Source organism: Callithrix jacchus, chromosome 22 (genome assembly GCF_049354715.1).
Source record: "Callithrix jacchus isolate 240 chromosome 22, calJac240_pri, whole genome shotgun sequence".
In the NCBI taxonomy this organism is placed as follows: Eukaryota; Metazoa; Chordata; class Mammalia; order Primates; family Cebidae; genus Callithrix; species Callithrix jacchus.
The window spans coordinates 42484400-42498185 of NC_133523.1; the positions used below are offsets into that span (position 1 = coordinate 42484400).

The following is a 13786-nucleotide window of genomic DNA, read 5'->3' on the forward strand; positions in this document are numbered from 1 at the left end:
CACCTGGCTGTTGGAAAGGAGGCAGGGAGCTTCTGGGGCAGTGGGGGCAGGAGGAGGGCTGGGTCCCTCCCTGATGCTGGTCTTCACTGGCACGGCTTCCCGGTCCCCCAAACCAAATGTATTCTCACCCGCAGGCGCCAATTCCCAACCCATCCCCCAATAACACAAACGGGACTATTCGCATTCAAAATCTTTTTATTAAGAGGGTAGGATCCAGGGTTAGTTTTTGTAGCCTCGGCTGGCCCGTCGGCCTCTGGCCCGCTCGAACTTCCGGCCCTTGGAGCGGACGTAGGGTCTGTGGGGAGAGGAGGGAGAGAGAGGGGAGGCCATTGTGGAGTGGCAAAGGAACCCCACAAGCACGACACATTCAGCCCCAGGAGGGTCAGTGGCAGCGCCTGCCCCGCCACCTGGGTGGTCCTCAGCCTGGGCAGCAGAGACCGCCAAATCACAGCCTCCCCCAGGAGATGCCTGCTTGGGCCTGGAAAACAGCTCTGAGCAGTGTTGAAGGGAAAAGCAGACAAGAAGAGTTCCAGAAGGCCTGGGGCTGGCCGAGTCTGGGGGAGGGGCCGGGGTTGGGGGCACAATACTCACTTGGTGTGGCTGTGCGGAGTTCCTGGGGCCTTGCCGAAATGCCGGTACACCTCTCGGCCCTTGCGAGGACCTGGGGAGGGGAAAGGAAAACTGGCTGAGACTGGGATCTGGCGCCCAGCTTCTGCTATTCCAGACCCAGGAGGGTGAAGGCTGCCAGCAGCCACACAGCCCACGCCGACCTCAGTGCCTATGCATCACTCACCGGAGAGCAGGACGGTCCCGCAGCCCTTGGGGGAGTCCAGGGCCAGCTGGTCAAAAGTGAGGATCTTGCCCCCCGCCTTGAGGATACGGCTGCGGGCCCGGCTGGTCACACGCAGGGCACACACCTGGTGGAGAGGACAAGGATGGTGGGTGAGACCCCTGCATGGTCACCCAGGGACTGCTGGGACTCACCCTCTGTCCACTGCCTTGGCGTAGCGGAGCCCTGGTAACCCACACCATCAATGATTACCCGGAGCACCTGGGCTGACAGCAGCGGTTCTCAACACCCTCTCAAGAGACTTTTCACACCACACCCCTGGTTGTTCCGCTAGGAACAGCAGCAAGGAAACAAGGGCAAAAAGAAGACCTGTTCAGAGGTGACAATGGAGTCCACACTTGTACCGGGCTGTTGGGTTCTAGGGGCCGCCACTAAGAGTTTATAACTTGCCCCAGAAGAAGGTTGCCCAGGGGACCTCACCACCACCAATGCCAGAGACAACCCACACCCATCCTCAAAGCCACTCAGATGGGCAGGATGCTTGTCACCAGAGGTGGCAGACTGAGGATGGACCAGCATAGCACAGCGAGGATTTGACGGGTCTGCCCCTGCGCCCAAGCCCCGCACCAGCTCACCTTCAGCTTAGGCACCTCCTGAACCCGCACGTCATCCGTTACGGTCCCCACAACCACGGCTGTTTTGTTTTCCCGGCCAGGAAGCTTCATCTTCCGGATCTGGGGGTGAGCAGGATGCACATCCTAAGTCCATCTGGTGTTGACATCCAGCCCCACTGCAGGCATCCTGGACCACGACAGCTGTGCTCTCTAACGGGACCCCCCACTCCACTCACCCCACACCTCTCAGACCCCAACAGGCCTCCTCTCAGGTCCAGCTGGGGAAATCTCCAGGTAAAAAAAATACAGACTGTTCAAGAGGGCCTCCCTCGGCAGGGCTTTTGACATAAAACTCAGTTATGACTTGGAGCCTCGGGGAAATGTCCTGAAGCCACCAAGACACCTCCACCTCACAATGAGGAGAGGAGTCCCAGGAGCCTCGCCCATGGACATTCTGTTTCGACCAACAGTCCAAGTCCCACGCTCCTGGCTGGCTGAGACAAAGCCGTGATGATGCCCAGTTGCTCCTGCAGAGCTCCCATCCCTGCCTCCCTTCCGGACAGACAAGACCCCGTGGCTCCCAGGTCCACCGTGCCCTCCGGACCAGCCACTCACCATCCGGGAAAGGGACAGAGGTGGCCGGTTGGTGCGACTCATAAACAACCTCTTCAGCACGACCTGGTTAAATGTGGAGTTGGTTCGCCTGGCCAGAAACCTGTACAGCTGGAGGAAGGGAAGAGAGTGAGAAGCCGGGACAGCCTTCCAGCGAAGGGGCAAACATATGATGATCTGGACTAAAATCTTTATCCCTTCCCCCAACCCACTGACCTAGTTAATGGGAGAGAGCTGGCCCAGGATCTAGAAAATCCCTGCTCCATTCTGAAGCTCTTCACAGCCTAGAGGCTGAAAATACAAGCGCTGGAGGCCCTGGGACAAAATGCGAGCCCACCCGGCAGGCCCCTGGGAGGAGCCTAGTGCCAGCAATAGAATAGAGGATCTGAAAGTCACAGACCTGGGGTGACCCTCCCCAAAAGACCTCAGGGCCCAAGCTCACCTTGACCAACAGCCTCAGGTAAATATCCTGGCTCTTGGGCTCCTTGCGCCGAACCTTTCGGTCCTTGTTGTGACGGATGTCAACTCCCTGCAGGAGTGAAGCAGCAACCATGGACCCGTTATTTCTGGCCAATTATTACTCATTTCTGAAATTGAGAGCTGGGTCCCAAGCCCAGTTCTGGACCCACCAGCTCAAATCCCAGGCCCACCACCAGGAAACTTCTGGGCTGCTACCGACCCCTCTGTAAAAAGGGGTTACTTACAAAGCCTTCAGCCCATGGCACCCAGAATCTTGAAATAACTTAACACAGCAGTCACATTAACTTAATACAAAAACCTTAATTCTTTACAACTTGTATTTTGCAACAACATTAAGTTCTCAAAACCCCATACCTGGAGGATGACCAAAAATATAAAACCAATGGCAGTAATGATGGAAAAGAATCATTCTTCAGAAGTTCGTAATACTACTAGAACGACCTCTCCTACAGTAACAATCCAACAACCCTTACCAAGTAGTGTCCTTTAAAAAATTGTTTTTAAAGTGGAGACAGGGTCTCACTATACCGGCCAGGCTGGGCAAGGAATCCTCCCGCCTCGGCCTCCTAAAGTGTCAGGATTACAGGCGTGAGCCATGCACCAGGTTCCTACCTCATTGCTGCCTTTCTGAGTAACTTAAGTTTTTCAGACTGTGTTAGCAACTATTAAGAACCATTTAAGTATTAACAGCTCCACTTTTTCAGCATTTCCTGTGTTTAAGACCCCGTAATGAGAATTTCCTATGGGTTATTTCTTCCCCAATTCACAAACTTATCAGATAGAATAACTGTGTACGCAATGAACAGTCAGAAACTCGGGAAAAGGCTCACAAAGCAACATCACAAGGTGGGAAAGGACCCGAGACTCAGAGCTCCGCCTATTCCCAAAATCCACTTATTTGACTCCCGATCCTCCCACCCGCCGCGGGCCCCATCGAACCCAACTTTTCATACTAGGAAGTGACAGGTCCGGATAGAGGCGGCAAAGCCAAGTTACTAAGAGTGGCTGCGGGGCCAGCCACCTTGGTCGGAATCCTGGCTCTACCACTTCCTGGCTTTGTGACCCCAGTCATATCAGCCTCCTAGTACCTCGACTTGGTCATCTACTCAATGGGGGCGGTAGGCTATGGCTCTGACCCATTCCTGCTCTCCTGGCCCCCAGAGCAGGCCCCCAGTCTCGCGAGTAGCCCCCTCCAGGCAGGCGCAGAGCCCCTGCAGCCCTCCAGCACACTCCTAGCCCGAGACCGCAGCGGATGGCAGCAGATTGTACAGCCCCGAACGCTGCAAAGCGCACTCACCATGATGGCGCCTCCTGCTCGGTCAGGTCCGGAAAGAGAGAACGGCTCCGGAGTGGGCGGGGAAAGCCTCCAGCGAGTGGCGCCGTCGTGGCGTCACATGGGTGCGACGCGGCACTCTACCACGATCCGGACGTCTCTGTGGTGAGCTGAACAACTGACTAGTGGGGCGAAAACCGCTAAGAGCGGAGAACCAACCAAAGAGAAACAAAGGCAACGTCCAAGAGAGAAGGGCCAGCACGTCGGGGGCCTCTCTGGCCCTACTTGGGCCAAGTTCTCGATAGTTGTCCTGAAGAAAGGGATCTGGGAGCGAGAAAGATGCGTGGAACTAGGAGGACGCGTCAGGCGGTGACGCTCTGGCCCGATGCCGACGGCCTCTCAGTGGCTCTTGGAGGACCCGGCGGGCCGAGTGTTGGAGGTGAGGAGGCGGGGCTGGCAGGGCTAGTCCGGGCCTCAGGAAACCTCTGACCCCACGCTTCGGGCGTTTCCTTATCAGGTTCACCTCTGCCTTATCTCGCGCTGCATTTCGTAAGCGCAGCCGCTGCTTGGGAAGTCTTACTTAAGGTCTAACCCTAGACGATCTTGCTGCACCTCAGTCTATAGCATCCTGTATTCCTGTCCAAGTTCCGCTTCTCCTTTTCTCCCGGCCCCTAAGTGGCCCTTCCCTGACTAGAAAGAGACCTAGAAAGAGGGCGACAGAGTTTCAGCGGGGAGGAAGAGTGGAGACCCAGTGGGTGGGGGAAGGAGACCTAGAAGGAGGGGTGAGATGGAGACCCAGGGAGCAGCAGAGGCAAAGAAAAGATGGTGAGATGGGGCCTTGAAAGGCTGTAACCAAATTCACATCCTGGCTCTGCTAGTTACTAATGGGGTGACCTTGGGCAAGGCATTTAACCTCTCCGTGATCTTGGGAAAATCACCTAACTTCTCTGTGCCTTACTCTCCTTATCCACAAAAACGGGATGACAGCAGGCCTGGCACACAGGGTGTTCTCCAGGATTATGAAACTTAAGAAAACTGCTGAGGTCAATGTTTTGCAATAATAGGTGCTTAATAAAAATTAGGTTATAGCACATATTGTGTGCAACCAGATGGACTGGCTGGGGCAGTAATGACACTGACTTGTCCCCCCCGCCCCCCCGTTTTTTTTTCTCTCCCAGGGAGACCCCTGCCTCTTGATTCTCAGGCACATTGAGCCTAGAAGGGCCTCCTGCAGTCGGCTCTCACTCATCTCTCCTCCACAGAGCTGAAGGTCAGGCCAGGACAGTGAGACCTGAGTCCTTGCTCCCACCAGCCTTCTATGGCTTAAGACCCAGGGCCAGGGTCCTGTTGATGTAACGGAGCATAGGAGCAGCAGATGAATGGACACCTTGAAGCAGAGGAGCAGCAGGACCAGGTAAGGAATCATCTGAAAGCCAAGATCCTCATACTGTGGAATGACAAAATCCGAAGCCCTTCTTTTTTTTTAAAGATTGGAGGCCTGGCATGGTGGCTCACACCTGTAATACCCAGCACTCTGGAAGGCTGAGGCAGGCGAATCCCGAGGCCAGGATCAACCTGGCCAACATGGTGAAACCCTGTCTCTACTAAAAATACACAAATTAGCCAGTCGTGGTGGTATGTGCTTGTAATCCCAGCTACTCGGGAGGCTCATACAGGAGAATCGCTTGAAGCTGGGAGGCGGAGGTTGCAGTGAGCCAAGATAGTGCTGCACTCTAGCCTGGGTGACAGTAAGACTCCATCTCAAAAAAAAAAAGACAGGGTCTCACTCTTGCCCAGGCTGAGCACAGTAGCACGATCACAGTCCACTGCAGCCGCAACCTCCTGGGCTAGAGTGATCTTACCTCCATGCCTCGCTAATTTTTTGTAAAAAAAAAAAAAAAATTTTTTTTTTTTTTTGAGACGGAGTTTTGCTCTTGTTACCCAGGCTGGAGTGCAATGGCGCCATCTCAGCTCACCATAACCTCCGCCTCCTGGGTTCAGGCAATTCTCCTGCCTCAGCCTCCTGAGTAGCTGGGATTACAGGCACGCACCACCATGCCCAGCTAATTTTTTGTATTTTTAGTAGAGACGGGGTTTCACCAAAAAAAATTGTTTTTGAGGCAGAATTTCGCTCTTTTTACCTAGGCTGGAGTGCAATGGTGAGACCTTAGCTCCGCCTCCTAGGTTCCAGTGATTCCCCTGTCTCAGCCTCCCAAGTAGCTGGGATTACGGGCATGCGCCACCACACCCGGCTAATTGTGTATTTTTAGTAGAGCTGGGGTTTCTCCATGTTGGTCAGGCTGCTCTTAAACTACCGACCTCAGGTGATCCACTGGCCTCGGCCTTTCAAAGTGCTGAGATTACAGGTGTAAGCCACTGCGTCTGGCCAATGTTTTGAATTTTTGTAGAGACAGGATCTACCTATGTTGCCCAGGCTGGTCTTGAACTCCTGGGCTTAAGGGATCCTCCCGCCTCAGTCTCCCAAAGTGTTGGGATTATAGGCATAAGCCACCGCACCCAGCCTGGAAGCCCTTCTAGAAGTGATCTCAGACCTCTCCAGGCAGGTGTGAATAGTTTTCTCCCCACTTCCCAGACAGGGCAGCTGAGGTCAAGAATTCAGGGGCTTTCCAGCAGTTACACAGCTTCAGGGTCCTTTCTCCTTTTCCTCCTCCCTGTCCCCTCATCTGTGTGACTCAGGCTCTGCGTTTGAATCTCAGCCTCTTTGCTCGATGTCTCTGCCTTTCCTTCTCCCAGGGCCCCAAGCTCAGTTGCTGTGTCCTGTCTCTCAGTCTCACTGGGTTTCTGTCCCCCTTTCTCTCTGCGTCATTCCTTAGCACATATTATCTGGTGCCATGCTACTGTGGGTTAAATGCAAGGTACATGATTTGGCAATAAGCAAACTTCTTCCTACATTTGTCTTTCTGTAGCGAGCTCTGTCCCTGTCTCCTAATGAATATATCTTTCTCTCTATGCAATTCTATTTCTGAGTCTCCTGATATATACTTGCCTTTCTTTCAATTTCACCATGTATTTGCCTCTGTATGTCTGTAAATATCTTCACTTTCTCAGTTCGTCTCAGCCCCTGAGCTTCCAGTATTCTCTCCCTCCCTCACCTTTGACCTAGAACTACTGTCCCCTTCTCTCTTTGTCTCTGTTTTGCCATGGAACTGGGTCATTCACTGGGCAGATGTTTATCTCATGCCGCAGCCTCCACTCTGGTTTGAGCCTGAGGTAACTAAGTCTGAATTAATAAGCCTCTCCTTCCCGGCTTCCATTCCAGAAGTGTCTGTTTCCATCTGTCTCCGTGTCTGTCATTTTCCGGGTTTTCTTGTATTTTTACCTTGAACATTCTCAATCCCACTGTTTGGCTCTCTTATTTGTATCTCTGCTGTTCTCTGTGTCTCTCTGACTTTGTAATTGTCCAAAAAATAAATCCCCACTCTCCCTCTCCTCCTAGCTCTCTTATTGCCTCATCCAGCTTCTCCGGGTCTCTGCTTTGCTCTGTGTCTGGATCTCTGGGCCTTTGTTACTCCTGTTAGGGTCTCCGTCTTTGCGTCTAAAGACCTCCTCCCACACGCCCCTTTCTTTTGTGAATTCAATGGATGGGACAGGCCCACTTTCCCTTAACAAAGATGGCGACAACGGCCCCGTCTATGGGGCCGTAACGTCGTCTCTGCTGCGCGTCTGCCCTCACCTACGATGGCGGTCAACCCCGCGAAGCGCGAGGCCCCGCCCAGTTCTCGGCCTCTCGCGCGGCCGGTCCCTGCGCCAAGCTCGTGGCCCCACCCCCCGCACCCTTGTATTGGTGCGGCTCAGGCCGGCTACACGGCCATTGGCTGATAGGGGGCACACCCTCCCCCCCTTCCACCCCAGGGTGATGGGGACTCTTGGTGCCGACTTGCGGGGCCGCCTGGAGGAGGACCCGGCGTGTGAGGAGGGTGCGGGGGTTGGGGCAGGGACCGGAGTCTAGGGGACTGAGGGACCAAAAGGAACAGAAACGCAGGCCCGGGGCTGGGGCACCGGGGTGGGAGATGGAAATGGAAAACCTGGGCCAGGACTGAACCCAGGCCTGGGACTGGGTTCTGGAAATAGAGTGGAGATGGCGGTTCGAGGGCCCAGGGCCAGACATGCAGGCCTATGGATTGGGGACCAATGGATGGAGATTCAGGTCCAGATCTAGGGGACCCAGGGACAGAAGACCCAGGTCCAGTACTGGAGAATATATAGGGCTCTGTGCTTGAGCCTGATTTGAGGTTCCCATAATAAGGCCAGGACAGGTTTGGCGGTGAAGCAGACACCCTGGGCCCCCGAGGGAACTGCGCAGGGCAGGGGTGCAGATGTAGTTCCTAAGGGTGAGTCCACGGGCGGAGATGTGTCCCGCTGGGCCTGGGAAATGTGAGGGGCAGGGCGGGGCGGGGCAGTGGGGAACAAAGGTGAGCAGAAAAGAGGAGGAGGGAGAAGCCGGGCAGAGGGCAGGGAGAGGGCTTGTGGGGAGGGGACCTCAGTCCCTGCTCCCACCCGCTCCCTGGAGAGCAGGCGGCCAGACACCCAGGTCAGTACTCAGGGACCAGCCCTTGCCCCCTGCCCCTTGCAGGTGCTCCCATGTGGCTCCTCTCAGACCCCGTAGTCCCTCTGTCACATCCCTTCTCTCCAGCCGTCCCCATGCCTGCCTCCTATCCCTCCTATTTGCTCTCCCTTCCAGCTCTGTCTTGCCTTTCTTATTGGGGTGAGAAATGCTTATTCTTCTCACTACCTTTCATCAGCCTGGGTTTCACCTCATTGACCCGGTCTGTCTCCTCTCAGTGTTTCTCTGGCTCTCAGACCGTATCTCTGTCGCATTTGTGATTGTTTCACTGTAGTTACCCTCTGCACCTGGAGATGACTCCGTTGGTGACCGGGGACCGGTGGGGGGTGTCTTTGCATGTCTGTTTCCTCATATCCAATCCCACTATCCATTCCTCTTCCTGTGCCTTCTTTTTCTCCAAAGCCCTTAATCATCACCCAACCCCCTGTGTATTTCAAACCTTTCTCTGGTTTATCTGTTCCTATGAAGGCGAGGATTTGGGGCTGTTTTATCCCCTGCTGTGTTTGCTAGGCCTGGCACTGTGATCGGCACATAGAGGGTACTGAATACTTCCTAGGGAATAATTGGTTGAATGTTTGCATGCCCGGATCTCCAGGTCCCCCCAGGATGCTGGCCTTCCTGCCCAGCTGGCCTCTGTCCCTCATCCTTGAGGTCTGCCTGTACCTGTCTGAGCCTGTCTGTCTCTGGTGCTCCTGTCTCACCTGCCACCGCCCCCATTGTCTCCTCCTGTCCACAGGCTCTGCCTCTCTCTCCCCCTGCCATGGGGTCCTCAGTTCTCACCCCTTCCTTCCTCCCTTCCCACAGAGGCCGGACCAGGAGCTGACCGGGAGCTGGGGCCACGGGCCTAGGAGCACCCTGGTCAGGGCTAAGGCCATGGCCCCACCACCACCACCACTGGCTGCCAGCACCCCACTCCTCCATGGCGAGTTCGGCTCCTACCCAGCCCGAGGCCCACGCTATGCCCTCACCCTCACATCACAGGCCCTGCACATACAGCGGCTGCGCCCCAAACCTGAAGCCAGGCCCCGGGGTGGCCTGGTCCCGTTGGCCGAGGTCTCAGGCTGCTGCACCCTTCGAAGCCGCAGCCCCTCGGACTCAGCGGCCTACTTCTGCATCTACACCTATCCTCGGGGCCGGCTCGGGGGCCGGCGCAGAGCCACCCGCACCTTCCGGGCAGATGGGGCTGCCACCTACGAAGAGAACCGTGCTGAGGCCCAGCGCTGGGCCATCGCCCTCACATGTCTGCTCCGAGGACTGCCACTGCCCGGGGATGGGGGTGAGGCGCTGGGCAGCTGCTCTGTCCTGGGGCCACCTTGGTGTCTCTGCAGAATTTCCTCTATAGGCAGCTATGTTTTTGTTTTCTGTGTGTTTGTCTGAGTGATGTATCTCTCTGGATCCATTCAGAGTGATACACAGGGATGGGCTACAGAAGGAACAAAAACACAGGCAGAGGCTGGGCGGTGGCTCCCACCTGTAACCCCAGCACTAGGAGGCCGAGGCAGGCGGATCACCTGAGGTCAGGAGTTCAAGACTAGCCCGGCTAACATGGTGAAACCCCGTTTCTACTAAAAATACAAAAAATTAGCTGGACGTGGTGGTGCGTGCCTATAATCCCAGCTACTCGGGAGGCTAAGGCAGGAGAATTGCTTGAACCCAGGAGGCGGAGGTTGCAGTGAGCCGAGATCGTGCCATTGCACTCCAGCCTGGGTGACAAGAGTGAAACTCTCTCAAAAGAAAAATAAAAAACAAAAAAAACACAGGCAGAGGCCGGGTTCGGTGGCTCACACCTGTAATCCCGGCACTTTGGGAAGCCAAGCCGGGTAGATCACCTGAGGTCGAGAGTTCAAGACCAGCCTGGCCAACATCATGAAACCCCATCTCTACTAAAAATACAAAAATTAACTGGGTGTGGTGACAGATGCCTGTAATCCCAGCTACTCAGGAGGCTGAGCCAGGAGAATCGCTTTAACCTGGGAGGTGGAGGTTGCAGTGAGCCGAGATTGCACCATTGCACTCCAGCCTGGGCAACAAGAGCAAAACTCTGCCACAAAAAACAAAACACAAGCAGAGAAAAATGATTTGCATCTGCTGCTCTCTTGCTAGATTTATGTTTCCGTTCCTACCCTCTTCCCCCTTGGTGGGTCTTGACCACAGGTGAGTCAGGGCTCCCAGGCTGGTGAAAGCAGCAGCCTGAGACAGGACCAGGCATCACTCAGTGACGGGTGCCAACAGAGATCTAGTGCATCTCTGGAATTCAGAGGTGGCCTCTAAGGGCTGGAAGTAACCTGATCCTGGGTAACAGGTGTGCGGGGTGAGGAAAGAAGGAACCACAGCTCCCATGCCCTCCCACACATGGGGACAAAGGGCATTTGGTTTCACACCCAAGCTCTGCCTTTGTCTCAGCACCTGGGCTGTGGGGCAGGGCTGTACACCTAGACCTGGCCAGATGAGGGCTGGGAGGAAAAAAAGTACTGGCAGGTTCCAGGTGCCAGCCCTCCAGTTTCGTTGGGGGCTGTTTGAAGGGACTGTTTACATGGTGGGGGGCCTGGGTCCCTGGCCTTTGCAGACTCTAACCTCTCTCCACAGAGATCACCCCTGACCTGCTACCTCGGCCACCCCGGTTGCTCCTATTGGTCAATCCCTTTGGGGGGCGGGGCCTGGCCTGGCAGTGGTGTAAGAACTACGTGCTGCCCATGATCTCTGAAGCTGGGCTGTCCTTCAACCTTATCCAGACAGGTAAGGTCCAGTGAGAATGGGAGTTGGGGGCTGGGACAACTGAGTCCTACAGGAGTGAAGTGATGGGTGGGACAGCCTGCCTAACGCCTCGGTATCTCACTTCAGAACGACAGAACCACGCCCGGGAGCTGGTGCAGGGGCTGTGCCTGAGTGAGTGGGATGGCATCGTCACCGTCTCGGGAGACGGGCTGCTCTATGAGGTAGAACAGGAGCACCCTGCCCCTAGCCCTGGGCCCTGGGGGACTGCAGAGGCTGCCACCGGGACCCAGGCTTCTGGTCTCCCACCCTCCAGGTGCTGAACGGGCTCCTAGATCGCTCTGACTGGGAGGAAGCTGTGAAGATGCCTGTGGGCATCCTCCCCTGCGGCTCGGGCAATGCGCTGGCTGGAGCAGTGAACCAACACGGGGGGTAGGTTGAGGGTACCACGAAGGGAGGGATGAGCTCCTCCTGGGGTGATTGGGGCCCCTACATCTACTCAGCCAGACCTATAGTGAGTCAAGTAAATCAGCCTGCCTGTGGGATGCCTAACCCCACCTCCTGGACATGTTTGCCTATCTGGTTCCCAGCTGTATCCCTAGTGCCTAGAACTCTGTCTGGCATGGGAGGCACCCAGTGAATGTGTAGGGAGCAAATGGAAGAGATGACCGGGAACCTGGTCCCCTAAGCAGTTGCCTGGAGGTGGCCCCATGGCTGCGGTGGGCCCAGGCCATGGCCTCTGGTCTCACTGCTACCTGCTTCCCTGCCTGTCTCTCTCTCCGACCCCTGTTTACTCCTTCCCTCTGTGTGTCCGTCTATCTCGGGTTGTGAAGGTTTGAGCCGGCCCTGGGCCTTGACCTGCTGCTCAACTGCTCACTGTTGCTCTGCCGGGGCGGTGGCCATCCGCTGGACCTGCTCTCCGTGACGCTGGCCTCAGGCTCCCGCTGTTTCTCCTTCCTGTCTGTGGCCTGGGGCTTCGTGTCTGATGTAGATATCCAGAGCGAGCGCTTCAGGGCTCTGGGCAGTGTCCGCTTCACACTGGGCACAATGCTGGGCCTTGCCACACTGCATACCTACCGCGGACGCCTCTCCTACCTCCCTGCCATTGTGGAACCCTCTTCGCCCAACCCTGCCCATGGCCTGCCCCGTGCGAAGTCAGAGCTGACCCTGACTCCAGACCCAGCCCCACCCATGGCCCACTCACCCCTGCATCGCTCTGTGTCTGACCTGCCCCTTCCTCTGCCCCAGCCTGACCTGGCCTCCCCTGGCTCCCCAGAACCCCTGCCCATCCTGTCCCTCAATGGTGGGGGCCCAGAGCTGGCTGGGGACTGGGGTGGGTCTGGGGATGCTCCACTCTCCCCCGACCCACTGCTGTCTTCACCTCCTGGCTCTCCCAAGGCAGTTCTACTCTCGCCCGTCACCAAGGGACCCCCTGTTATTCCCCCATCCTCTGGGCTCCCACCTCCCACCCCTGATGCCCGGGTATCGGCCTCCACCTGCGGCCCGCCGGACCACCTGCTGCCTCCGCTGGGCTCCCCACTGCCTCCAGACTGGGTGACGCTTGAGGAAGACTTTGTGCTTATGTTGGCCATCTCGCCCAGCCACCTAGGCGCTGACATGGTGGCAGCCCCGCACGCGCGCTTCGATGATGGTCTGGTGCACCTATGCTGGGTGCGTAGCGGCATCTCGCGGACTGCACTGCTGCGCCTTTTCCTGGCCATGGAGCGTGGTAGCCACTTCAGCCTGGGCTGTCCGCAACTGGGCTACGCCGCGGCCCGTGCCTTCCGCCTAGAGCCGCTTACGCCACGCGGCGTGCTCACGGTGGACGGCGAGCAGGTGGAGTATGGCCCGCTGCAGGCGCAGATGCACCCTGGCCTCGGTACACTGCTCACTGGGCCTCCTGGCTGCCGTGGGCGGGAACCCTGAAACTAACCAAACTTGGAACCCGCCGGGGGCGGGGCCTACATTCCAAGGGGGCGCGGCCTGGGCTACGGGGTGTGGCCTGGCTGCTAGAGTGGTGGTGACAGCCCCAAGTGCAAGGGCTCTGGCCCGGGTCTCAGGATTGCGCCCGCTTTCATGGGACCAGGCATGATGCGGGAGGGTGGGCGTCGTCACGGTTAGAGAGAAACAGGCGCGTCCCGAGGGTAGTGCCTGACCAATGAGGGTAGGGCCTAGCATCTGAGCTCCGGCAGCCCTTACAGGGCGGGGCTCAGCATAGACGCCACCTGCTCCCACCCAGCCAGGATGGCTGAGGGCGGAGCCTGTTTTACGCGTTGCCCAATGACGGGACCTGGAATGTACTGGTTGGGGTAGGTCTCACTGAGTCGGCCGGTCAGGGCCTGCAGTCTCGCCCCATCCACTCCCGTGCCTCCCTTTAGCTGGCCAATCAGCCCAGGAGGGGCAGGTTCCCTCGGGCCAGCGCTCGGATTTGCACTAAAGTTTCTCCCCACCCGCGGGTGGGGGCGGGGAAATTCATAGCCCCTGTTCGTCTCAAGCGCGTCCCCTGTCCCCAGTCTAAAAGGCAATTGAAAAGGTCTATGCAATAAAGGCAATCGCTTCATTCCTCTCATACCTGCTTTTCCTCCATCCGACAGCCCGCGGGGGGGCTCATACTCCAGCACTTCCAGCAGCGCCTGCCCTCTGGACTGCAGCCCGGAGCTGCCCACGGGCTGTAGCCAGTATGCCAGGGAGCTGCCCTCCTCTTCCACAACAGCTGGCTC

The 13786-nt window shown here is 56.9% G+C and overlaps 2 protein-coding genes across 13 annotated transcripts; one reads left to right on the forward strand and one right to left on the reverse strand.

The window, feature by feature from the left end:
• Window positions 1-177: 177 nt before the first annotated feature.
• RPL18 (ribosomal protein L18) lies at window positions 178-3829 on the reverse strand. The gene is made up of 7 exons (XM_002762358.5): window positions 3794-3829; window positions 2459-2545; window positions 2020-2127; window positions 1426-1524; window positions 794-917; window positions 592-661; window positions 178-295 (listed from the first exon to the last, which is right to left on the reverse strand). Exons 1-7 carry the CDS (start codon window positions 3794-3796, stop codon window positions 220-222), a joined length of 567 nt encoding a protein of 188 aa, XP_002762404.2. The 5' UTR covers window positions 3797-3829; the 3' UTR covers window positions 178-219.
• Window positions 3830-3925: 96 nt separating this feature from the next.
• On the forward strand, window positions 3926-13635 carry SPHK2 (sphingosine kinase 2). Of its 12 annotated transcripts, none has more exons than XM_008988337.4 (7): window positions 3926-4354; window positions 5032-5183; window positions 9159-9630; window positions 10941-11090; window positions 11196-11290; window positions 11383-11498; window positions 11900-13635. In XM_008988337.4, exons 2-7 carry the CDS (start codon window positions 5145-5147, stop codon window positions 12990-12992), a joined length of 1965 nt encoding a protein of 654 aa, XP_008986585.2. In that variant the 5' UTR covers window positions 3926-4354; window positions 5032-5144; the 3' UTR covers window positions 12993-13635. The 12 variants fall into 12 exon arrangements, with proteins under 12 accessions (XP_008986585.2, XP_035141657.1, XP_008986584.2 ...); XM_035285766.3 differs by having other exon boundaries at window positions 3926-4286; window positions 4948-5183; XM_008988336.5 differs by having other exon boundaries at window positions 3926-4208; window positions 4948-5183.
• The last annotated feature ends 151 nt before the right edge of the window (window positions 13636-13786 follow it).

Coding starts and splice junctions, on each gene's coding strand:
- RPL18 (XM_002762358.5), bottom strand. Junction 2,128..2,458: donor ACCTGAGGCTGTTGGTCAAG/GTGAGCTTGGGC, acceptor CCCTTCCTCCAG/CTGTACAGGTTTCTGGCCAG. Junction 296..591: donor ACTCCGCACAGCCACACCAA/GTGAGTATTGTG, acceptor CTCTCCCCACAG/ACCCTACGTCCGCTCCAAGG.
- SPHK2 (XM_008988337.4), top strand. CDS start 5,145: ATGAATGGACACCTTGAAGCAGAGGAGCAGCAGGACCAG. Junction 9,631..10,940: donor GCCACTGCCCGGGGATGGGG/GTGAGGCGCTGG, acceptor CTCTCTCCACAG/AGATCACCCCTGACCTGCTA. Junction 11,291..11,382: donor GAGACGGGCTGCTCTATGAG/GTAGAACAGGAG, acceptor CCCACCCTCCAG/GTGCTGAACGGGCTCCTAGA.